At 29.8% G+C, this 26,400-nt stretch overlaps 2 protein-coding genes across 6 annotated transcripts in view; both read left to right on the top strand.

The window, feature by feature from the left end:
- Positions 1–636: 636 nt before the first annotated feature.
- Positions 637–4,286, top strand: LOC117163049 (ubiquitin carboxyl-terminal hydrolase MINDY-3 homolog). The gene is made up of 5 exons (XM_033345019.2): positions 637–958; positions 1,146–1,575; positions 1,847–2,115; positions 2,448–2,745; positions 2,818–4,286. Exons 1-5 carry the CDS (start codon positions 853–855, stop codon positions 3,122–3,124), a joined length of 1,410 nt encoding a protein of 469 aa, XP_033200910.1. The 5' UTR covers positions 637–852; the 3' UTR covers positions 3,125–4,286.
- Positions 4,287–4,693: 407 nt separating this feature from the next.
- The window catches only part of gw (trinucleotide repeat containing adaptor protein gawky), a 40,085-nt gene continuing 18,378 nt past the window's right edge, over positions 4,694–26,400 (top strand). The window contains exons 1-17 of one of the 5 annotated variants that reach the window (XM_033345034.2): positions 4,705–4,999; positions 9,597–9,790; positions 11,226–11,275; positions 11,622–11,734; positions 13,656–13,830; positions 17,215–19,242; positions 19,372–19,739; positions 19,868–20,201; positions 20,510–21,034; positions 22,084–22,460; positions 22,781–22,978; positions 23,450–23,605; positions 23,718–24,191; positions 24,369–24,468; positions 24,544–24,704; positions 25,440–25,669; positions 25,839–26,202. In XM_033345034.2, coding sequence (XP_033200925.1) covers positions 11,666–11,734; positions 13,656–13,830; positions 17,215–19,242; positions 19,372–19,739; positions 19,868–20,201; positions 20,510–21,034; positions 22,084–22,460; positions 22,781–22,978; positions 23,450–23,605; positions 23,718–24,191; positions 24,369–24,468; positions 24,544–24,704; positions 25,440–25,669; positions 25,839–26,202 — 5,559 coding nt within the window. In that variant the 5' untranslated portion in view covers positions 4,705–4,999; positions 9,597–9,790; positions 11,226–11,275; positions 11,622–11,665. Of the gene's footprint in view, positions 5,000–9,596; positions 9,791–11,225; positions 11,276–11,621; positions 11,735–13,655; positions 13,831–17,214; positions 19,243–19,371; positions 19,740–19,867; positions 20,202–20,509; positions 21,035–22,083; positions 22,461–22,780; positions 22,979–23,449; positions 23,606–23,717; positions 24,192–24,368; positions 24,705–25,068; positions 25,380–25,439; positions 25,670–25,838; positions 26,203–26,400 lie in introns of those variants that run through there. The other 4 variants (XM_033345031.2, XM_033345032.2, XM_033345028.2 and 1 more) reach the window with 4 other exon arrangements.

Genomic DNA, 26,400 nt, shown 5'->3' with positions numbered 1-26,400 from the left:
AATGGCGCTGGAAACATATTTATGAAATGAACTTTAAAATGATCTTATATACATAAATTTTTTAAATATTTCTTTTGGTGATGACAAATCTCGTAAAAAAAAGCGAACTTAAAAATGGTCTTATAAATAAGTTTGAGTTGAAATTTGTTTGTTCGTTTATTATTCTTTCAGTATAAGACATATTATTTAATTTGAGAAAAATAGTTTGTTCAACTTTTATTTTTCTTTCAGTATGTTAGTATTACACCGAATCCTGAGAATCTCGAGAATTTTTTTATACAACAATAAATAATGCAAGATTCCATCTAGCTGTACCATTCGGTATATAGAATAATACATGAAATTTCGAAATAATTAAAATACCTGCCTATATTAAACAAAGAAACTAAAAATACATTTTTTAAATTTTCAGATGTAAAATATAATATATATTCATTTCGTGTTCTTCAGCAAAAGGTTTATGTTTTATAATTTTCTGCTAGCATATAGTTGATTAATTGAAATGCTCAATATATATGTTATATATAAATACATATTCATGAGATATTAACAGTTGAGGCAAGAAAATTTATCATGAAAATAAGATTTTACTAATAAATATGAAAAGTAGGTTTCACATGTCTCGTGTATTTATTAACTATGCAATGTCTAAAATGGCGAAGTACTGGATGATTGTTTCTTTCATGATATAGGTTATATGATACAATTGTAATCGTTGGAAATTGTAACAAACTAATTCGATTTGGCAGAGATACAAAAGAATATTATGATTACGTCCAAATAATTTGTGTTTGTGTAACGTCGCTTAATGTTCTAATAATTAAAAAAATAAAATAAATAACAACGTGGATAATGGCTGAAAATGTTGTTCACTGCGATGACGAATTTGTACATTCCATCAAAACATTACTCTGGGGCAATACTGTTAAAAAAGATGTTTTTAAACGATGGGCTCAAGGTAATTTTATGTTCCTAAATGTTTTTTTTTTTAATAAAGGGTTTAATAATAGAGATTGGGTTATTTACATTAAATTAATCATAATTATTATCACCAAAAGTAAAATAATAAATAAGTTTAATCAACGTCCTTAATTGATTGTATATAATCTATTACTTAGTATAATACACACTTCCCATTGCTTCAGGATTTTACTTCAGCCCTGATGAGCCAACAGCATTGATACAAACAGAAGGTGGTCCTTGTGCAGTAATAGCTCCTGTCCAAGCTTTTATTTTAAAAGAATTACTCTCTGAGACTGATGTTTCAACATGGAAAAATATCAATTTGGATACATGTTACCAGCTCCTTGTACGAGCTTCTATAGAAATTTTAAAGCAAGCAGCTGGGGAGAAAGTTCCAAAGTTTTGTATTGTATTTATGGATTGTAAATTTTCGAATGAAGATAATGGAAGAAAAGCCAAATGGGTGGAAAAAATACCAGAAATTGAAAATCGTGAAGAAGAAATAAGCGTGGCAAATAATGAAAATCGAGAAACAAATAAAAAGATATTACTGATGGATATTAATGAAGAATGCAGAGCCATAGATTCTGACCTCTTCCATTCTCAATTGAGGTAAGGAAATTTGTTATGAATTATGATAATGATCTATCTGGTTTTAAGAATAACTTTAAGAATAAATTAAAATATACTTACATACATATTGGCTTACAAGAACAGCACAATTGAATAAAGTACAGTTTTCAGGAAATCATTTTCACGAATGTGCTATGATATGTTATTATTGAATTTAAAGTAATTCAATTAAAAACATTTTAAAACTCATTTTTATTATATTTAGATTAAAAATCCGGTTTTTATTATAAAAACGAATATTTTATTTTAGGTTATTTACAACAAATACTTCTGAACATGTAGAAGAATTTTTTTTAGAAAGGTTAGAGATGTTAAAAGATAGATATGGTATCTTATTGCTTCTTTATAGTGTAATTGTTACAAAAGGTGTCACTGAAATTCGTTCAGAAATGTCGGATCCCTTAGAATCAATGATTGATTCAACATATGGTTATGGGAATCAAAGTCTTATAAATTTGATGCTCACAGGAAGAGCAGTTAGCCATGTATGGGATCATGATCAAGATGTTGGAGGACTGAGTAAGCTATTCTTATATTCTGTGCCATTGTAATATATTTAATAAATAATTAATATTATCTAACAAGGAGCATTACTTAACTAATACACGTTAATTGTGATAAAATACTTTTGTTGCTGTTATTGACTGCAAAATGTTGTCAAAGTTGATTATATAGCAAATAAATTAATACTTATTTGCTAGCAAATAGTGTGATATGTGTAAATTTTGTTTGTGAACTCTCCTTTCCCTTCAATCAAGGATAGAAGCATAAAGTATCTTACTCCTCTAATGTGTTATTTAACATTATAAACTGTCTATATTATTAATATTGAAATAATTTACAAATTTCAGAGTTGCGTGGGATAGATAAACAAAATCCTATAGGATTCCTTGCACTTCTTGAATATTTGTGTTACTGTGAAGTTGGAACTTTCTTAAAATCTCCATCATATCCTATTTGGGTATTGGGTTCAGAAACTCATTTGACTGTGCTATTTTCTACTGAAAAAAGGCTTGTGAGCCCTGAAACACCTGCAGACCAAGCGAAAAGAATTTTTAGAAAATTCGATCCTGAAGGAAATGATTTTATCCCTGCCAATTTATTACAAGATGTTCTCGCTGAACTTGGACTAGTTACAGACACAGATTAGTAAGTACAAAATATATATTTTACATTATACATATATCAAATTGTGTTATAACATATATATTTTTATTACAGTGTCAACGTAATGCAGAAAAAATTGGATACTGAAAATTTGGGAATTATTCTACGTACTAACTTTATGGACGAGTTCTTTCCTGAAGAACCACGAACTTGTCCAGATACATTTCCACTGTACCATCACAATAGTCTCCAACACAGCAATCCAGAAAATAAAGTAAAATATCATAAAGGTCAAGCCGTGTTACTGGAGTGCACTATCAAGGGTATTATGGAAAGCAATCCTATGTTAACAGTACTTCAAACAAAATGGCCCAGAATCGAAGTTCAATGGGATATTGGGCAAAATCCGAGCCTTAACTAATAAATTCTGCTCACATTTTGACGAGTTATTTTTAACTATATCATTGGAGTTGTTGTACAAGGAAATAAGTAACAAAATTATAAAATAGTTTGAGGAGTACTTAAATTTGCAAAGGAAGTTTTTGTGCTTGAGAACTCTAAACAAAAATCATTAGAGAAGGAATTAGATTTAAATAAAAAAAAATTGTTTAACATACTTTATGTTAAATAGAACTTTATTTATAAATTATAATAATTCAATAATTTTACTAATTATTTAGATTAGAAAACATTCTTTTACAAATGAAACGAGATTTAAATATGTAGTATTGTTTTAGAAATAACTATTCAACGTACTATTAAAAACTTCAAGAACATATATGTTGAAGTTTAAAATTATTTGATGTTGATGTTAAAAAAATTAAAACGAATTTACTAATAAACAAAAGGAAAAGGATATGCGAATGCTAGTAATAAACAATAACAATTGCAAGTGAAATGTAACGGAGAAAATAATAATAATAATGTAGTAAGAAAAAGTGTGAATATTCAGATAAACAAAGTAATAAAAAGTAGTGTAAAGAAAAAAATCAATTTAAAAAAATAATGCGGAAATAAAATTGTAGACAATGTACAAATCTATGTAAATCGTATCCATGGCTAAATGTATACATAGGTAGATCAAAGTTATAATCTAGTCATTATATCGACATTCTAATAATATTTTTACTATTTCCTTCTTTTTTACATTTAATAAAGGGAACACGTTATATTGTGTTGCCGATTTCGCTCAAAATGTTGCAAAAGGTCGCGTATAATAACATTCTAAACGAATAGGACACACTATACAGAATGAAATGAAAAGAACGCATTTGAATTTCCTACATGCTAGAAATGTGTTTATAAGTACAGCTGAAGTTGCAGATAGTGAACAAAATTAATGGGGAATCAAATGAAGTTACATTTCAGAATTTTTCGTATTTGAATTTGATTCTTTATATAACTTGTTTTTATGCGTATATTTTTATGATTATATGTTTACACATAAATATATTATTATAATTATTATATTTATTGTAATTAAAATGATTAAAAAGAACTAATTCTTCTTTTAAAAACTGATATGTTATGAATATATAAATCGAATAATAATATTAAAAATAAAAGAATAACAAAAACGAAAATGTGTTTATGTTTTATAAACATCTTATTTTAATTATTAATTAATTAGTTATTAATTAATTAATTAATTTTATTACGAATTGCTAATGATAAAACTATTTCTTTTTTAACAAGTCGGTGTGTTTTGAAATACAAAAAGAATGTTTTAAAGTTCTAGAATAGTGCGTTCTACGTGTTTAGGAAGTTATTATACTATATATTTTGATTTTACTATTTAAAACATTTTCTTAGTTCTAATATTCAATACGAAATAAAATGGTAAACATACAACGAGAGCAAAGAAACATATAGAGAATTCTGCAGAGATTTCTTCAACAGCATGATATCACAACAAGACTGTAAAGTTGAAAAATTAACATGCGAAAAAAATGGGGATTTAATTGTATTTAAAAAGTATTTAAAAGTAATTTATATTACATTTTGCGCAGTTAATGCAAATTTTATTTAAATTATCCGCCAAGTATATTATTGTTGCTTCTTCTTTGCAAGATGTCGTTCTTATCTAAGAGAAAATATTCATTGGAAGTTTCAATCTGTATTGTATGACGTGGCTCACAAAACAGTACAGTTTTCAAGACTCCGTGCCTAGCGATGGAGATGTATTTTCGGTAAAATAACTATTGCGCTCACAACGAAATGTGCTTTTGAAAGCGTGTGAAGAAAGTGTTGTGATCAATCTAATTTTAAGAACTTTCTATGATTGATATATGCTCTGGTAAGTTACATTTTATTATTATTATATATAATATACGTATATATACTGTGTATATGTATATATAAATATAACCTTATAATACTTCAGACGTAAAATTTTTTTATTTTGAAGTAGTATTTTTGATAAAGTTGAGGAAAAGAGAGAAACACATTTTATTTTTCACCGAATTAAAGTCGTTAATACTTTATTTACAAATATAAATATTACGAAACAGTTGATAGATACATTTTCTTATTGTTAAAAGAATAAACGAATTTTAACCTTTTGTTACTAGAAAAAAATAACACATTTATGAAGTTGCAATATATGCTTATATGAAGTTATCAAAATATAAATTGTAAATAGTCAGTGCTTATTAGAATGTTATTGTTAGAATATACCATTAATGTATTTCTGTGTTTTTATCATATGATTGTATATTTCCATTGACCTATTTATTTAAATATAAAATATTAAAGCACAAAACATTTTGCACAATAATATCATTCAACATTTGTTTGTTTGTTAGATACTATAGTATTTTCATATATGTATATATTATATACATGGTAGTACAACTAAGGAGGGAGTGATTTTATATAAAAAGGCAAATTTGTTGAATTGATCCATAATATTTAAAAAATTTGCATTTTAAAGTTGATTCAATTAGATTGACACATATTTTCATTATATTCCAAAATATGAGTGATTCTTTGTATACAAATAAATGAAAATTGTGGAACAAATTTTTAGACAAATAATTACTTGTTTTTAATATATTTGATTTGTTTGTAACTAAAAATTGAAATGAAAAATGTTGTAAATTCTTTAGTCTCTTTCTATTAAAAAATCACATTTATAATTGTATTAGATATATTGATAGCATATAGCTATACTAATTTTATCATAGAATATACAATTTGAATTTAATCGTTTGCCTTTCTTGATTATCTCTTGTACCATATACATTGAATAAGTCCAAAAATTATTTGATAAGTAAGTGCATTTAATGATTGCCAAATAATTTTCTTGTATATAATACACCATAATAAAGAACATTTACCAATTGTTTATACTTATAGATAAGATAAAGAAAATATATCTATAACTTATTATCTTTAGATAATGTAGTATTGAATATATTTTTAAAATATAATAAGTTAATACAAACATAACTACAAAAAATCTTACAATCTTTTTTTCCTTTTATTCTTAAAATTATAATTATATTGTAAACATCATAATTGTAAGAATTGCTTATTTTAAGATATAAAGCTTTGTATGTAAATGTTAACATAACCTTTTCTTATGTGAAATAAAATGATTATTCTATGAAATACATTGCATTTTGTATGAAAATGATACAAGGGAAAAGAAGAAGATAAATATCAAATTTAAATTTAGAAATTTATAATATAATATAGTTGAATAAATTTTGAAGTAATTTTCCTTATCCAATTTTGATAAAATTTATTACTTACTTATTTAACATCAAGCATTGAAAGATAGAAGCTTCTCATAAAAACAAGTTTTGCCATAGTAATTATTTTTAAATACAAAATTTCCAGAATTGTTTCCTACAAATTAATTTACATTGTATATATTTCATTGAATTATTAGATAGCATTGGCAAATAGTAGAAGTTTGATAAAAAGTCTATTTCAGAAAATTCTGTTTTTATTTTTTATGAGTAGTAACCTTTTTTTCATAATATTAGAAAACAGTTTTAGAAGCTTCAAGTTAAATTAATATATCCACAATGCTTATATTTAAACCAAACAATATTTACATTAATAATAAAGTTAAGATGATTAGAATGGGAATATTTAATATCTTATAGTCATGCAATGTAAGTTTCATAACCTTTCATCAAATTAGTGTCTATTTGTATTAAAATATAAGTAAATCCCCTAAAAAATTTTGTAAAAGCAGTGGCACAAAAATGGATAATGTAATTCATTCAATTCTATATTAAAATTAGTTTATTAAATTTCTCTTTCTTATTTCCTATATAGTAATAATTCGTTTTATTTTACTCTACTTTTATTATATTACTATTAATTAAAAAATAAAATTTCGTTTTATTTCATAATGCTTACAACGCTTTTTACTATAGAATGAAAAAGGAGCGAATCGAAAAGAACACTTCCTCCACTTTCTACTCTTGCGTTCTCTGATTTCAAATGACAGCCATACTACCGGAAGTAAGCAATTGTTACGTTATAAATTTGCTCACGTGTATGCAATCTAAGTACATACTATGTACTAGCATTATGATAAAAAAATATTCAACTCGAAAGATTTTGCCTTTTGTATCTAGACATTAGCAATGATTTTTTAATCGATAAATATTTAATTCGAAATTAGTTTTGTTATTTTGGAAATAAATTAATATCATATTATGTAGTTCAGAATGTGATAAAGACTATAAAGTATGTTTAAAAAATAGAAAAATATATCTATTCTATAAATGTTAGAAATAAGCATAATTAACATTTCATTATATGCATATACGTGTGCGTACATATGTGCGTGAGTAAGAAGGGTTGTTATACTTTTGTTTTCAAGAGGTATGAGAAGGTAAGGAGTGTATAAATACAATAAATGTAGGAATGCAAATAAATAAAACTGTAATAGTAAATTATAATAGTGAGAAAGTTGTCGCAGTAAAAGGGCAGACGTGCGCTCAAGAGAATAGCACGCGTTGTACACGCATAGATATTAGTACACTCTGTAGGTAAAGATTGTACGTGTACATATATCTACGTAGGTAGAGTATCACCTTTAACGGGTCGATAATTTCCAAATCTTACGTATAGGCATGTGGTAGTACGATGAATTTTTATTATTCCCTATAGTTATTTCATAATTTGTAGTAATGTTTTACATAAAATTAAAGTGAAGGGTCCTATATAGATCATAAAATTGTTACAAGTTTTAGATGATAGCGCCATGTAACTTTGCATAACTGTGCAATTGGATTACATGCAGAATATTTCCTTTAACATCAATGGTTAAAGTATTTGCTCATTCTCATAGCATTCTCATAGTACCATAAAATATCAAAAATAAAATCATTTTGGTTGGAAAAATCGAAATTTCTGATATATAAAATTTTGTTCTCAAAGTCACGCCTTTGAGTTTCAAGGTTACCGATGTTTGTAATACGAGATGGCATAAAAGTGATATAATTGTGCAAATATGTATCTTTTTTATAACAGGATATATTCATTTTTTCAAGGTCAGGTAATAATGATATAATTTAAAAATATTAAAACCGTGTGAGAATAAATTTGAGATTTTAAAAAAAACAACCTTGAGAAAAAATGTTGCCTTTTACTCTATAAACAAAACAGTTTGCTTCTTCGATAATTTATGATTTTATAAAAAGCATTTTACTAGTATAATATTATTTTGTCTAATATAACATAAATGATTCGTGTATAAATATTAGCTACATCATCACAAAATAATAAATATAAAAAAATAAACTTAAATAAAATTAAGGTATTCCAAAACATTTAACCTATATTTAATTGTATATTTGCGCGTAAATCACATTTAGTTATTCGCGAACAAATTTTAACGAAATTCAATGCATAAAGTATGAAATTTCTGCAACGTTATATTTTATGTAACATTACTAATGTCAATGTTCTTAATTACGTAATTAAAATTCTATAATCTTATCTTGGTACATTTCTTCTTTGATCAGATTTCTGCATCATTTCGTAATCATCTGCGAAATAACGATTGAAAACGTATTACCTAATCTTGTTATAAATGATTTTATTAAAAGACGGTGAAAAAGGTATAGGTATAAGGTAGCATAAGCGTATTTTTCTTCTTTTCTATTTGAGTATTTTATTAAAAATATACTTTGCAAATATCGGATGTTATTAATTCGATGTTTTTAACTTTTTTAATGTATTTTAACAAAAAATAAAATTCGCATTGCTTATATAGGTATAATTATCTAAGAAAATAAAACATATGTTACAGAAAAATATTTATCTTTATAGGTTTTAATATAATTTTTCTTTTAGTCAAGAAGTATATGAAAGTTAATATGTATGAGTCATCCTTATCTAATCGAAGCTTCTCTATTCATTATTGATGTAATACATTTTAATACGAATATCATTTTTAATTTTCATTGTTTTGCATATTTTATTATTTTTCATTAACTTTTATTCCATCAAACGAGTATCTGAACGAAGAAACGAGAAAGAAAAAATCATTTTAATTGTATCATAAAAATTTCTCTAAGTTTAAAAATTATTTCTTTTTTTATAAAATTATATATACATATAAAAGTTACATTAATGAAATATGATTATTTCAAATTTTTTATTATAACTGTTTATGAATCCAATGTGTTATTATTGACATTATTAAAATGTTTCAATAAATAGCAAAAGAATATTTCAAAATTTAGATATAATCTCTGTTTTGTAATACATATATTTTTGTAAAATATAGCGTATTTGGCCATCAATTCAGCTATAAATTGCAGTTGAATTAATTATTTTATATCCTACTAAAACTAACTATATAGCATCGAATATTATTTATATCGAGTAGTAATCTGTTTACTGATCATTCTGAAATGTGAAAGGGTCTTTTCACATGTACAACTATGAATCGGGTCTCGGTGCGCGCATCAGCAACACCGAGCTCTCCAAATCCGGGGGAGTAGCGCCACTCGCGGGAATAGCCCACCAGCGGAGCGGTACTCGCTCTGCCCGTTTCGTGCGCCAACGAAATATCTTCCACTAGACTGAAATCTTCTTCGGGCACCGAATCTAAAAAGTAAGTTCTTGAATTTCATTCATTCTCGAACATTCTATCTAATGTTACGATACTTAATTCCCTGTGATATCTTAGGAAAGGGTAGCTAATTTCTCTCCTGTGTTCTCCATCCTTCACATTTTACATTTTACGTTCTTTTATCAATACACATACACAAATCACATACGTGTGAATATATTTATGGTATTACGGTATTACGTATAAATGGTGCGTATAATGATAAATATACGGCACGCGTATATATATATGCATACGGATGATTATATACATTGATATACATATGCATATGCATCCATATGTATAGTTTTACGTATATGCACGTAAGAACATGTAATTGTTGTATATACTGCACACATAGGGGCGTGTGTGCGCGCGCGCATACACATGCACATACAGCGTGCAATGTACATGTATATATATACATATACATATATATATATACATATATATGTATGTATACATGCACGTACATGTTACGTGAATCTATACGTACTTGTGAACAATACATGGTGCCTATATTGCTAGAAATATCTATAAATGCACTAGTATTTTACATAGATGCGTACGAGTTTCAGCAAGTTAAAAACATTTTTTTGCCATATTTAATGCGTAGAATATTTTGTATTTCGAATGTATATTTGTGGATACATATATAACATATGCCTGTAGTAATTATTCGTGAAATGTACAAATTACGTCTTCATTTTGTACGTCTACTTGTTATCTAACCTTATATTACGCACAGATTTGGTAAGTTGTGCGTTTTGAGAGTGTATCCAGGGCTTATATGTCTATTGGTGAAACGGGGAAATCGATCGAAACGACGATTTTCGTTTTGATGTTCAACGTGTATTTACAACATTTCAGTAGTAAAATTACTTTGCAGTATTTCCCTTGCTCATTGATAAATTTATAGTACATAGAAAATATTTGGATTTATTATAATGAGAGAAATGTAGTCATAAAATAGAAACATTAGTATTTTTGCAAAGCTTCTAGTTTACTGTCAATAATGTATATCTAACAATTATAGAGTTATAGTCAGGTATTACATGAAATATGTGATATGTATTATTGTCACTTGGAGTAAACATTGAAAAAATTAATGATTGCTACTAATAGTTTCATAGCGTAATAAGGCAGTAAAAAATTTATATTCGCAAGAAATAGGGAAAGGCAATCTTAACTATTTTATCTGCCTCATTCATAGTAAACAGTAGCAATTATATTATATTGTATATGGTGCAATTAAAAACATGTACTATATAGTTACATACTTAATAGTTTAGAAAAGTATATTTACTCGTACAGAGAATTGAAAAATAAACTTAGAAACAAACAATTTTTGCTAGCGCTCAAAGATTTATATTTGTTTAAAGTAATTATATTTGATAATTATATTTGTTTAAAGTAAAATAATATTATGTTATTACAGATCTCCACTGGCATGGAGCTAGGAGCACACTGATAGTGATAGTCTACAAGGTTTGTACTTCAGTTTGTAGTATTCATAATTTAATAAATTAATTAAAAGAGACTGATACATTCACATTGTTACAACTATCTTTTTATTTACTATTCAGTACTCGCAATATATTTTTTCATTTTGCATTATATCATAATAAAGTAATACCTATTGCACATCAATAATGTTAAATTGTAGACAATTGAATTTCTCATGTAGAATCCAAGACACATTATTATTACAATGTGGAATAATAAACAGATTATTGGTTTAATAAAATTAATAACTGAAAATTTTCTTTAATTTAAACATTAATATTATGATTCATAATAAGTAATAATAAATTCATAAAAAATTATTCCTTAGATCTTGGTTTCTATGCATTGCCTGCCAAAGAAGAACTGAGCCCAATGTTTCCACACAATTCTAGTTCACATGAGATTTCTACAGAAACAAATGCCTTCGTACAAAATTCCATGGTAAGTATAAGTTCTGTAGTTTTTAATAGCTCTATTTTAATTTTTTAATATTTTTTGCACTAGTTTTGAAATATATTGTAAAGTGAATTTTTGATGTGTTTTTTCTTTTTATCACATAGTAACTTGTATGTATAACAAAAAAGATTCTAAAAAATATATATGTATTTTAATCAAAATACTAAAAAATATGTAATATGTGAAATATATACTATTTTTAAATTTTTATACGAGCACATAAATGAATGGCAAAGTTTACTAAATTATATTATACAATCTAATTTACTTAAAACATAAAAACACAAATTTAAACACTATGTACACATAATATAAAAAAATGTGAAATAATTCCTTTCTCGTTTTAAATTAAAAGTCAATATTCACCTCTTAAACATAAATATGCCTGTCAGTAAAAAGAATATTTATTTATTATTTTAGATTCAGTCCCCATATGCAGAATTTAATGTTATAAAAATATATTTTATGTTAATAAAAATTAACGTGCATTATTTGAAGATCATTTTTCGCAATGAACGATATACATAGGACAATTTTCAATTAGATTTTTTAATATGTTCCAAGTTACATCGTATTTGCATTTAAAGTTGGATATATTTTTTAGAATAATCAATACTTATATTGAAATACAGTATTTTTGTTAAAATATTATTTTTTACTATGTTTCACTTGCAAAGCTTTTTTATGTAAAAAATGCGCCTGCAATTGAAACCTTTCTTGTCATCAAAATATTGTGCGAAATTTGCGCATAATCATGTTGCGTAATGTTAACATTTATAATAACTTATAGAAACATTTGTAGGAAGCAGCTTCTGTGATTTTGTGTGAACATTCTAAAGTTAATAATAGTTTCATCATTTTCGTTGTAATATTAAGGAGTCTAACAAATTGAAATTATATGTATACCTAACCTTATTATACAGCAAATATTACGTATAGTGTGTTGTTTACTTGCATTGCAAACACAATAAATTTTTACGTCACACTGAAATTCAATTATTCACAATTTGTTATCTAGATATATCATAATCATAAATCCTCTTCAGACATTATTTAAGGTATATTAACATTATATACATGTGAATAATGTTTCAGAGATAAAATCTCACTGTTGAAGGTTGTTTCAATGTCACATAACCGCATATTATCATGTTCATCATGTCTTGGATGATTATGAAAGCATAAACATATTTTCCACTTTAAAAAATTAGAATTTTATTTATAGTAGTAGTAGTAGTATATATTTATTTCATTATCCACAAAGGAATGCAATTGGTTTTATAGAATTTTAAATACTTTTACTCTTATTATACTTACATTGTTAGAATTACGTTTATATTTCACAAATTATCTAAGGTGATTTCGAAAAAATTTTTAGAATCTTGCTATATTAGTTGGCTATATTACATTTTCATTGGGTATTTTACTTCTGAGAAGTGTGAAATTTTCAAGTAGTTTTAATGTACATTTCTTACATACATAAGCATATATTGTGTAATTGCTATAAATAAAAGAAGCTCTTATTAGTGTCTTCTTCGTTTATCACTTTTCAACCTTTATATACTGATTAAATCAATTTAGTTTATAACAAAAAGTGATACATAATATGAAAAGAACAGTCAAGGGTCAGTGGAGTGAATGAAGAAAAAAAGAATACTATACTGCGAACAGAAATAAAAAAGATGTTTTAATATTTATGTTTAATTCGCAATGAATTGTCAAATATTTGTAATTGAATAAAAGTAGTTTTAATTTTATATTTAAAAAGTAAAATAGGTTTTATTTGTATTCTGATGAACAACTCTTGTTGATTTAAGTATATGATTGATAAAAATTTTAGCACATAAAATTTTAGACTGATTAATAGAAGCAAACATTTTTATGATAATGTTACTTTTGATTTCAGGGGGATGTAGTAGTATTAGGGAAAAGCAGTCCGATAAGGGTTGGGGAGGGAAGAGAATCAGAGAATGATAGGTACTGTGATATCGAGTTCATAAACAACATGATGGCCAAACCTAATAGCCATCGCGAAAATACCGCCGCCAATGACTTTTTAACCGTCCTGTCGAACCAAACTGGTAAATATATATTTTTATAATAGCTTATATGAACGTATACATTAAATATTATGACATATAAAAATTCCTTTTTAAAACATAAATGAAAATAAAATAATTAAATTTATAAAATGGAAACGAAGTATATGCAATTGCATCGGGTAATCTTATTCAGTAATATATATGTATATCGTGAAGTACATTTCCGTATATCATTATTTTATGCAGCAGTATATGTTATCAAATTTCTTGGTTAAATATACGGATGAAAGCAAACAAATGTACGATGCCATTTAAAAAGTATGATCTCTTATTTTTTTATAGAAAGAAGCTTCTTTCTTACAATAATATATTCTCTATTTTATACTAGTAATACAAACATAACAATACATGCGTAGCGATTTACCTCATGCAAATTGTAGAGAAGATTGACATTCTCGATGTCGTGAGCGATCCTGCATTTTCTAAGAAAAATCGCAGATTAAGCATTAAATGCTGCTTATTCACGAATCCATAAGAAAATATCAAAGCCCACCTCGCTATGAAATTTTCAAACGGGAAGGATTAATGTTATTTCAGTCCATGAATTTGCCCACATAATTTAAAACAGATATTACTATGCAGAGAATATACACAAGTCACTAAAAAATAACTATTACACAGTATGATGTTCGTATACACATGCACAGGCACGAAATAAAAGATGAAAGAACAAGAAAAACAACAACAAAAAGAAAATACAACAAAATAGATTAAACTACAAACTAATACATAACTAAAAGAAGGATTTAAATTTATCGCGTTGAATAGACCGTCAACGTATCGCTACCGTTATGGAAATGGTTCTATTCTCCTAAATCTGTTCTAAGTAAGGAATAATTATCAGGTAAGCAATTATTACTTGAGAAGTCACTCCTAAGCAAACAACTTAAAAAAGTGGACATGCTTTTTACCAGATGTATTTGAATATCGTCTGTGATCCCAGGTCAAAAGCTAGAACAATTTTGGGAGGACAGAATTGTTTCAACAACGAAAGTTGAGATTCGAATCCAATGATAGCGATTAATGAATGCGATAATTTAAACCTCTTTGTTAGTTATATATTAATTTATAATTAATTAGTTGTAGTTTTAATACAGTTTTAATTAATTTTTCCATATTTTTGGAACAATATTACACTCATTCTATTTAAACAATGAACTTCGTGCTTTGTTTTAGTAATTTTACAATGCGAAAGTTTCCAATTCGATCTAAATGTATTAATAAATAGAATTTTAAAACTTTGCATATGGAAACTTTTTTTAATAATTCTAAGCAGTTATGAATATGAATAATTAAATATACAGCAATAAATAATGCAGATTACAGGGTTTGAAATAATTTATGGTTAAAGAAACTGTTTTAAATTATAATTAAAGTATGAATAGGTATTTCCTTTTACGATGTAGTTTTAGTACGATGATGTAATCAATCTATTAGTATTCTGCATTGTCCTCCTCGTTTAATAAATGTAAATCTCTACGAACACTTTCTATTTCGTATTATGTCTCGTACTACTGGTTGCATAAGCTATTAAAAAAGCCAAATTTATTTTTTATTCTTAAACCAAATTAATTAAAGTTATTGACTCCTCAAATTTTATTCTGAATTTTGGCTGATCCGGTACTTTTTGCGTCCACAGGTTGAGAACCTGGGACTTAGAGCCTGGCTTCAGTTCTCAGAATTACTGTTCCTTTTTCACTGTATTAAAAAATATTTATCCTTATTTTAAAAGAAAAATTATAATTTATTCTAAAAGAGATTATAATTTATTTTAACCTGTATTCTGAAATTCTCGACACATTATTGAATTGATAGAAATTGATTTAAAAAATTTTGGGTGTGTCTATCTGTGAAATAGACTCTAGATGGGGCTAGATTAGGTGGTGTCATCTTTTATTTCTCTATTTTACAATCTCACTATATCGTTTCCATCGATCATACATATACATACAAGATATATGAGGTAGCAGAAATAATGAAAAAGAAGAACTATTTAGAATTTGAAAGATTTCATTAAAGTTATAAATGAATGATTTTAGAAAATTAATAGAAATCATAATGCTCTTTGTATTCAAAATTTCAATGATAGATATAAAAGTCTGTAAGATAATTATCATAAGTATGTCGATAAAAAATTGAGATTGCTTTACGGTAGATTGTACTTTAATGTCTACATACTATTAAAACGTTATCAATAAAGTCACACGGAATCGATAGTATGAGAAAAGTAATCAATAGTATGAAATTTTTTACATAACTACTACAACATTTTGCTTTAACGATTTAATGTCTCTTGCTTAAAGCCTTTTTAACGCGAAGTAGGCGGCGCTAGTGTTACAAGAAGCCATTTTGGTACAGATCGGAACTTTAGCGGAACCAACAGATTGTCTTTTTATAGTTTAATCACTCTTCTCAAGATTTAATATTAAATCATCTGCTTCTTCGAAGAAAATAACTATTTTCATTTAACATTACTAAAATAAATATATTTCAATATTAAAAGAGAATATTTATTACGCCATGGCAATAAATTATAATATGTTTAATATAAGCTATTTCGTTTAATTGGAAACGGTATCACAAATTATTTTTTTGTAGTTAGAGTAGTAGAGGAGATTTTAAAATCAACTTCATTTTTTAAAATAGAGTTATATATGTTTTAATACATTAATCGATCCATCTCGGCATTTCGTATAAAGAAGTATTAACTTATTTATGTCGAAATTACACTGTTAGTTTAGCAGATGTTTTAGCTCTAATGTGTCATTTAACATATGAAAGATAAGGGAAGATGCGAAGCGGTACTTCTGTATTTACGTCTGTCTTTGTCCTTCATACGTTAAATTTTACAAATTAGAGCTAAAACACCTGTTAAACTAATAGTTTTTCGACATAAATAGATTAATATTTTTTTATAGCAAATTCCAAGATGAATCCTAGATGGAAAAAATATATGGTCCCATCTTAAAAAATGAAGTCGACCTTAAAATCTCCCCCACTAACTCTATCCGCAAAAAAAATAATTTGCATTATATGATATTCCCCTTCGAATCAAACAACTTTTATTAAAACATTTTTTTGGTAATTTTAATATTCGCGAGATATTCTACTTTTCCACGTAAACAAGACACCCTATATATATTTAATATATATTTCGGTAAAAGTTTTAAATTAGTATCTAGCTATTGAGCTACCTAATGTTTACATACTACTCGATATTACTCGATATTTGTAATATTATAAATAACTATTTGATTATAGAATATTTTGGTAGTTACTATAATATTTAAGAAATTTTTTTAATATAACATTTTAATTATATCAAAGAGCTGGTTGTTAAGGTAATATTATTTTGTGTTTTAGGCAAGTTTATCTTGACCAGTCGAAGCTCGACCTGCCAGTCAGTGGCGTCGTCAACCACAAAACACCCAACAAAAAATCATCTTCTAACTAGCTTTAGCGTACTAAACATTAGGGTACTAAGTATAAGCGTAAATCTAAGATTAACAGGAGATAAGTGCGCAATCGATGAAGGGGTACCTAGCCTAGTTAGGATACCCAAGTCTGATCGCCCCTCGTCAGGCCACTTTTCTCTCGACTCTCTTGACAATTACTCCTTACTAGGATCCTGCCTTCATCCGGGCAAATACAATAATATTAAGTCTAATTCTAGCCTCCTAAGTAATAATAACGATAACTACAAGTCTGTGATATTGCTCAGCTCAACCAGTAACCATTATTTCCTCCGCGTTGAAATGGACGGTGGTGCGATTGCAATGAGACTAAGAACCTCAAAAATATTAATTTTGAACTTAAAAGAAAAGACGGTGGAGATGTTGTCCTGGGTAATTAATGGTATTAGTGACGTGGCAACAATTACTGTTGGTGCTCTTTCATTTCAGGATAATGTTAAGTCTAACGAGCCTTCGGGCACTTATTTCGCGAGCTATAGGTACTCAGGGTCGTATACGCGTCTTGGCCCTGAGTTTGTTAAGTCTCTTTCTAAGTCTACTATAGGGGATAGGTTTAGGGTTAAGGGGGAGAACCAAGACGAGTTCGCTCTCTACATTCCTACTATGACTACCTGCAAGCCTACGATGACGCTTACACGCCAATCTGCATCCCGAATAATCGGTGTACCTGGATCTCGGCCGAACTACTTCGAGATATTATGGCCCGACCAAATGCACACTCCTCACAAATTTTATGGCAGTTTATTAAACTGTTTAACGGAATATCACAATGATTCTCTTCCAGAAGGAGAAGTAAAAGAAAATAATTCTTCGAAATGTTTCGGTAATTTTAACGAACAAATACAATGCCGAAACATTGGTGAAAATACGATTAACGATAACGAACTAAAAAGGATCAGATCTCAAACTGCTGTCTATTTCAATGACGAGCATTATACTCAGACAGGAGTATTTTGTTTTTGCGGTTTTGAGAGAAACTACGATTGCCAAAATTCGCACGAGTTGATAGAAAGAGATGTTTCTATTCGTTTGTCGTGCTCTAGTTTACTTAAACGAACGAAGCTGAAGTACCAAGCTTTCACTGATGTGATCGATGGAAAATTTTCTTCAGAAAATCTCTGTGATTTGTACCAATCTAAAGAGACGTTATTCAAAGTACTCCAAGCTATCGGATTTAATGTTGAGAACATTTTCACAGAAAGTCTGGTAAATTCTAAGCAATTCAGTCTGACCAGTTCGACGTATCAAACTGCCCAGTTCATTGACAGTGAGAATTCTAATGAAGCAATGAAGATCGATGCCATTGCAGTAAACTTACATAATTGCAATCAGTTTAAAAAATATAAAGATGCTGCTCCTGGTTCAAAGGATAAGCGAACCACAAATGGAAATTTAACTGTTTCTACTGCAGTGGAAGAAATATCCTCAAGAAATTATCCAATTTCTAGTTTCTCGAAGAGAAAGGAAGTCGACAACGCAAATGGCGTGAGTCGAACTTACCTTATTCATTGTGCAAGGAATCTCATAGCAGCGTCCGTTGGAGTTTCCAAAGACATCTTACAAGCTCACAGAACTGATCTTAAGCACGTGTTAACGCTCCTTTTTGGACAGATTTGCGATCTTGATGAATTCAATTTGGGGTATAAGAAAAGGTGGGGAATTCCTGGCATTTTGAGATTGGCTGGCGGGGGTGAAAATTCATTGAATAGCGGTGGAACTACAAATTGGGGCTCTACACAAACTAGTACTACAAATAACAACAACAACAATCAATCGGGTTGGGGAGGAAACTCTGGGAATCCTTCCGGAAGTAGCGGAGCACCTGGTAATTGGACTGGAAACAGTGTAAATAGGTCCGTTGCTGGAAATCCAAATTCAAATCAAAATCAGGGACCTCCAGGTGGACAAAATGTCCCAGGTAAGCATTTTGTATTTGTTTTGCTAAGTTCTTTTCTTAAGTAATTTTAAATTTGTGTTTAAATATTAAATTGAATATATGGAATGATTTTCATAGCAGAATATGTTTGGATGAATAATTACTTCTTAGGTAACGTGAATAAAGTGAGCAATCCAAATCAACAATCAAATCAACAATCAGGTCCACCCACTTCTCAATCAAGTGGCACAAGTCAGGGTGGTCAAAACAGCAACCAATGGTCACAGGGAAAATCTAATAATCCTGGAGGATCAAGTCAGAACTCTTCTGTTCAAAATAATAATACGTCAGCCCAACAACAACAACAACAGCAGCAACAGTCGAATTCCAGTAACAATAATAATCAGTCAAACAATCAGACTCAGGGATCTGTTAACAGTAGTAATACACCTGCAAACAATAATCCTTCAACAAAGCAACAATTAGAACAGTTAAATACAGTGAGGGAAGCACTTTTTAGTCAAGATGGTTGGGGTTGTGTGAGTATCTCTGCTATCATATAAGGTATTATTGCAGGCATAAATCTTTCTTTGATCATTTTGCACACTTATATTTTATATTTGAGTACTGTACCATACTAACATCGAATTTTGCATTTCTGTTATAGCAGAATGTGAATCAGGACACAAACTGGGATGTCCCAACATCTCCAGAACCTAGTATGTCAAAAGATGGAGTTCCAATCTGGAAGACACCAGTAAACAATGGCACAGATTTATGGGAAGCTAATCTCAGAAATGGTGGTCAACCTCCACCTCAGCAGCAAGCTAAAACACCTTGGGGTCATACACCAGCAACAAACATTGGTGGAACTTGGGGTGAAGATGATGAAGCTGCAGATACATCTAATATGTGGACTGGTGCCCCCACATCTTCCCAACCAAATTCTGCAGCTGGCCAATGGACGACTGGTACCAGTAACCAAACTGGTATGTGGGGAGGTAATTATTATCATATTGAAATACTTTCCCTTTTCCTCCATTTCCTGTTTTGGACATTAAAATTTGCAAATCGAAATATGATTACAAAAAAGATTATTATTTGATTGCAATTTGTACAATATTAAAAAAGCATTATACTTTAAATTCTGGTTATTTATGTGTTTTATTATATGGTCAATTTTTTAAGAATATATTATGATTTTTTCAATATTCAGAAAGTTAATCGAAAATAAAAACCTTCTAACTAAAACTTTTCATGTTATTGAAGATCTCATTCTAAAATAAATTACGAATGACGTATTTTATAGGATCCAACTGGGGTGATCCAAGGATCGATCATCGAGATCCTAGAGATCTCCGTTCTGTTGATCCTAGAGAGATGCGAGATCCCCGTGACCACAGAATGTCTTTGGATCCTCGAGAACACATACGTGTGATGGATCCAATGGCTCGTGATCCTAGGATGGCAGACATGCGTGGGGATCCCCGCGGGATTTCTGGAAGGTTAAACGGTGCCAATGCGGATGCAATGTGGGGTCAACCACCAGGTCCACCACATCACCAAATGGGACATCAACATCCTTCAGGCCCTCCAACAAAGATGTTAAATCCTTCTAATATAAATCAGTGGGCTGCACCACCACCAAAGGATATTATGCCAGGGAAACCATCAGGTTGGGAAGAACCTTCTCCACCAACACAAAGAAGAAATGTCCCAAACTATGACGATGGCACAAGTTTATGGGGAAATCCTGCAGTTAATCAAAGGACCATACCTGGTAGTAAAGTTTCTCATTGGAAGGATCTTCCAACGCCAAATATAGGGAGAGGAGGTTTGTTTGTTTTCTTTCTTTATATATATATATATATATATATATATATATATATCGGAGATGAAAGGACATCGGAGCCTTCCCTTTGGAACTTCGGGAAAATCTCTTAACTCCGTAATCTAGATTCTATCATAGGCGTAATTAAACAATTGTCGTCATTCGATCCGATTGTATTTGTTCGAGATCTGTGACGCTTTGTCTAACAAAGGTATGGAGTAATTCTATAGCTCTCCTTAAAAGAAATATTTGTAGCGGCACGCGACAGTAAACATTCCAACAGTTTCTGTTTCGTGGCTCGCTATACGCAGACCCTATTCTTCGGGTATGATGGTTACCAGATGCCGACGCATCTCCACAGTACATGTTCAGTTAGCTTGAGGGCCGTTATAAACATTAAGATCTAGTTACCTAAAGTTCCCGCTAGCAACATTCCCTCAAGGACGGCTAGCATCCTTTTCTAGCCACCAACATAGAAATTGACCAATTAACAGCAACGTCAATTTCCCTCACTTTCTGAACGAAGGCTATCCTCGACGAATCCGATGATCTCGTGTCCTTAGATACACCCCATCATAGTTTTCCTCTGTAGCATCATTGCGACGGAAATTTATTCTCTCGTGAGGTCGTATTAGCGAGTTACTTAGCGTCTGTTCCCCCGAGAATATTCCACGTTTTAACAAAGAGTTAGTTTAGTTATACTTCCACCGTAGCCAAGCAAGTCGAGTACGATTTGGGCTTTGGAAGAAAGCGCATCCCGTTGACCACGGATTCGTTATTGAACCTAGGATCATTGTCATTAGCTTTCCGAGTATCTAAGTACCACGGTTACTTGTCAAGTCCTGTAATAATCGTATTTGCACTAGTCAATGTCTTCTCTATTGCATAACGACAATGTATAATTCAAATGAAGATTCGTTTCACGCCCCTAACCCTAATTCTAATGGAAATCCGTCATATATATTGTTCATGTTCTTTGAATTTTATTCGCAGTTGGGAACTTTTTTGCGAACTATAAGAATTTAATAAAACTACATTTTTACAACTTATAGGAATGCAGTGTCCTCCGGGCATGCCACAGAATAGAATGCCAGCTCAACCTGGAATGAAACCAGATGTTAGTGGACCAATGTGGGGACATCCTGGTGCTGCTGGTGGACGAAATGGTAGTTGGGCTGAAGGACCACATGATACAGGTTCATGGGATGATCCAAAAACACCAAGTACCTGGAACGAAGCTCAATTAAATCCTGGCACTTGGGGTGGACCCAGTGCGCACAAACCTAAACCAATGGGGCCCACTGGAAGCTGGGCTGATACTGATATGGATCCTACTCCTAGTTGGGGTCATCCTACGAAACCAACTCTTACAAAGGAAGTTATATGGAATAGCAGGGAATTTAGATATCTTTGTGACATGGGATACAAAGTACGTATAAATTATTTAAATTTATTAAATAAAACTATTAGTTAAGATTTTATGTTTCAAAATATAATTGAGGATACTAAAACACTAGAAATATAGCGATCCATTCTAATATTGTCAATAATAATTATAGATATAATAATTTTATTATTGTAAAATCTAACAATTTTGAATATGTTTATTGTGATACGATACTTGTCGATGTAGTCATTGTTGTTGGTTTAATTTAATGTATTTGACAGATATATTTTTTATATTTATGTTTTGATTAAGCAAATGCCTTCTTTTAATTAATGCACTTAATGATTATTTTTTGATTATAGAAAGAGGATGTTGAATTGGCATTGAGAACTCGTGAAATGAATAGAGAGGAAGCTTTGGAACTTTTAAGTCAAGTGCGGCCTTTAGACCAATGGAGAAGACATGACGCACACTCCACTTATGATCCGACAAATCAAGCTACAACTGCGCCAGCATATCCTAGATTTAATCACGTCGCACAGCAAATGTCTTTTCCTCCGGTAAAAACTATTGTAGTTATTTGATAATTTTCTGAACCGAAGCAGTTCATATTATTATTTGAATGCTAGTTTACTCCTTCTTTTTACTTTGATTGTAATAAAGCACAATCAAGCGTATTTATGTTATCCCTTAAATATTAACATGCTTTTACATGCTTTGCACATTTAAATTTGCATTGATTGTAAATTTTCTCGTAATTATAAAACACTTTTGATTGGCACATTCTTACATATTGGTCTATTTTATGCTATGGTCGTATAACTCATTTTCCAAATCTTAATAAATTTTCACCTCTTAATGTTATTTTTAATGTATCAAATGTTAAGCAATGTGTATATAAATATGTGTGTTTATAGACATTACTTACCGGTATGTTTATATCTTAAGTGACATTTATATACTGAAATTTAGAATTAACTGTAATATTGCATATGAAGTGACAGTTTGTGTGTACTAATTGTTAATTATAGGGTGCTGGAGTGCCAAGTGGAAATGCAACTGGTAGTGTGGGAGGATCGGTTGCTAGTGCAAGTTTATTGAAATTACAACAACAACAGCAACAAACTGCTGTTCCATTACAACAACAACAACCTAGTAGTAATGCACCTCAACCACCTTTCAATCAGGTAAATGTTGTTAGTATTGCTAGTTGATAGATATTCAGATAATTATTTAAAATTTGTCTGTTAAGATTTGTTATATTTATAGCAAATAGTTATTCTTTTTTTTTAATTCTAGGCTTCCAGAGCTCCTCAGAATCAACCCAGTACTCAACAACTGCGTATGTTAGTACAACAGATTCAGCTAGCCGTCCAGGAAGGTTACTTAAACCATCAAATTTTAAATCAACCACTTGCTCCTCAAACTCTAATACTTTTGAACCAACTATTACAACAAATCAAAGTCTTACAACAGCTTCATCAACAACATTCTGTGCAAAGTACAATGAAGGGCAATGGCCAATCTGTTCTTCAGATCAGTGTACAAATTACAAAAACAAAACAGCAAATAGCAAACCTTCAAAACCAAATTGCTGTGCAACAAGCTACTTACATGAAGCAACAACAGCAGCAGCAGCAGCAACAACAGCAGCAGCAACACCCTGTGCCACCATCTCAAAGCTCAGAATACTATAAGAGCTCAGTACATGATCCTATGTCAGCTTTGCAAAATAGTTTCACAGATTTGACAATGAATAAGGAACCTCCTGTTGTAAGTACATTTTTTATTTTGTAAGAAGTTATATATACTTCATAGAAAAATTTATATACAATGTTTTAAATTTTTTCTCGTGAAAAATGAACGAAATAATTCATTTTTGTTGTATTAGAAAGAAACAATGAGAGTAATAATTAGATTTGTGATGTGAAAATTAATTTTTTATTATAGAGTCAGCAACAGTCAAGACTGAATCAGTGGAAGTTACCTTCTTTGGACAAGGATGGAGAGTTAGTTTCGAACGAGTTCTCGAGAGCACCAGGAACAACCAGTAAGCCAGCAGCTACACCGGCTGGTTTAACACGATCACACAGTAGTCCTAACATGAATCCTTTGTTGGGTCAAGGAGATGGTACATGGTCCACCAGACTTGGAGAGAGTGGATGGCCAGATCCAGGTAACTCGGATTCCACTGATGGAAAGGATTGGCAGCCAACTGGTGCAGCTGCTGGTGCTGCTGCTTTCACCGATCTTGTACCTGAATTTGAACCTGGCAAGCCATGGAAGGTAATCCATTTCCAATATCGTACTTCCTATGTGAAGAAAACCTTTTTCAGTATAAAAAATCTTATTCAATATTTTGAATCGATTGTTTATGACGCAAGTTTAAGATATTATTGAAACATTTGATTTCTTTGAAATAATTGTATTTAAAATATATTTATGCAGAAAAATGAAAAGAATAGAATGCCGTTTACACAAAATGATACAAATTATACAGATCTTCTTCAGATTTTATGTTGTACAAGTTAAAATAATGAAACATTATTAAGGTATTGTTTCATTTACGTTAATAGAAAATAAATTTGTTTGTTAATCGTAGAATTCCTGTCATGAAATTTGGTTGTATGACGAAATTTTTGTCTCGCAGTGCCTGACGTCGAAAGGGGTTAAACAGAGTACGCGCTGGTAATCAAATTCCAAAATAAGAAATGACCTCTTAAAAATAGTAAAACAATGAAGGGTTTTTTTAATTTGTCGTAAAGAATACAGATTAGATATGTATTATCTATATATAGATTAGGTAATATATATTAGTATTCTAATAAAATTTAATAAAATAATTTTTCATTTTCTTTTAAATTGTATTCATTATTGTAATAAAAATTGATTTAGGATATTTGAATTTCTCTTTTCTGTTAATTATATTTAGTAATTCAGATTTTGTATGAGTAACAGAAAAACGAAAAATTCTTACGTATGACGTTTATTCGGGTCCACCTATATTTAATTTCATTTTAGGGTACCCAGATGAAGAGCATCGAGGATGATCCAAGCATTACTCCAGGCTCTATCGTTCGTTCACCGCTTTCTTTAGCAACGATCAAAGACCCAGATGCCATTTTTTCTTCAAGTAGTAAGACTTCGCCGCCACCACAACAACCTACCAATCCTGATACATCAATACCAAGTTTAAGTAATTCTACTTGGACGTTCAATCCACCTGCTACTACTCCAAACGCATTTACTAGGTAAATATTGCTTTAAAATTTTAATACTTTACCTACCGTATATATTCTTTATTTTTATTACTTTCTTTATTATAATTTAATATTTTAAATTTTAATTTAATATGATTCGTTAACTAACTACTTAATGTTTTTATTCAACTATCTTAATTATACAAAATATAATTTACAGCTCGAAGAACACTTGGGGTGAATCTGCTCCACCGCCGACTGCGGTTACTTCAGAGCTCTGGGGAGCACCAATGAGTAAGGTTCGTGGCCCTCCACCAGGCTTGAGCAGCAAAACTACGGGAAATACGAGCAATGGCTGGGCAGGTTTTGGCACCGTCAGCAGATCCAGTTCCTGGGGCTTTCAATCGAGCACAAATGCTGCCTGGGTTTCTACCTGGTTACTACTTAAGAATCTGACGCCTCAAATCGATGGTTCTACTTTGAAAACCCTCTGCATGCAACACGGTCCTGTTCAAGACTTCCGATTATACCTTAATCATGGAATTGCTTTAACCAAATATTCATCAAGAGATGAGGCTATTAAGGTTTAGTGTCTTTTACATATTTTTGTTATTGCATTAATTGCATTAACCTTTAGCGGTCTTATATCCTTTTGCAGTTCAACATCTGTGACTTTAACTAAAAGTATTTAAATATATTAGACTCTCACTTATTGTAAAATTTACTTTTTATGTATGAATAATCTTGAAGTATAGTTGATTCTGTTGATTCAGATCTAAAAA

Source organism: Bombus vancouverensis, chromosome 16 (genome assembly GCF_051014615.1).
Source record: "Bombus vancouverensis nearcticus chromosome 16, iyBomVanc1_principal, whole genome shotgun sequence".
Classification (NCBI taxonomy): Eukaryota; Metazoa; Arthropoda; class Insecta; order Hymenoptera; family Apidae; genus Bombus; species Bombus vancouverensis.
The sequence above is the reverse complement of the archived record's forward strand: the minus strand, read 5'-3'. Positions and strand labels throughout refer to the sequence as shown.

Coding starts and splice junctions, on each gene's coding strand:
- LOC117163049 (XM_033345019.2), top strand. CDS start 853: ATGGCTGAAAATGTTGTTCACTGCGATGACGAATTTGTACATTCCATC. Junction 2,116..2,447: donor TCAAGATGTTGGAGGACTGA/GTAAGCTATTCT, acceptor TACAAATTTCAG/AGTTGCGTGGGATAGATAAA. Junction 2,746..2,817: donor CTAGTTACAGACACAGATTA/GTAAGTACAAAA, acceptor TTTTTATTACAG/TGTCAACGTAATGCAGAAAA.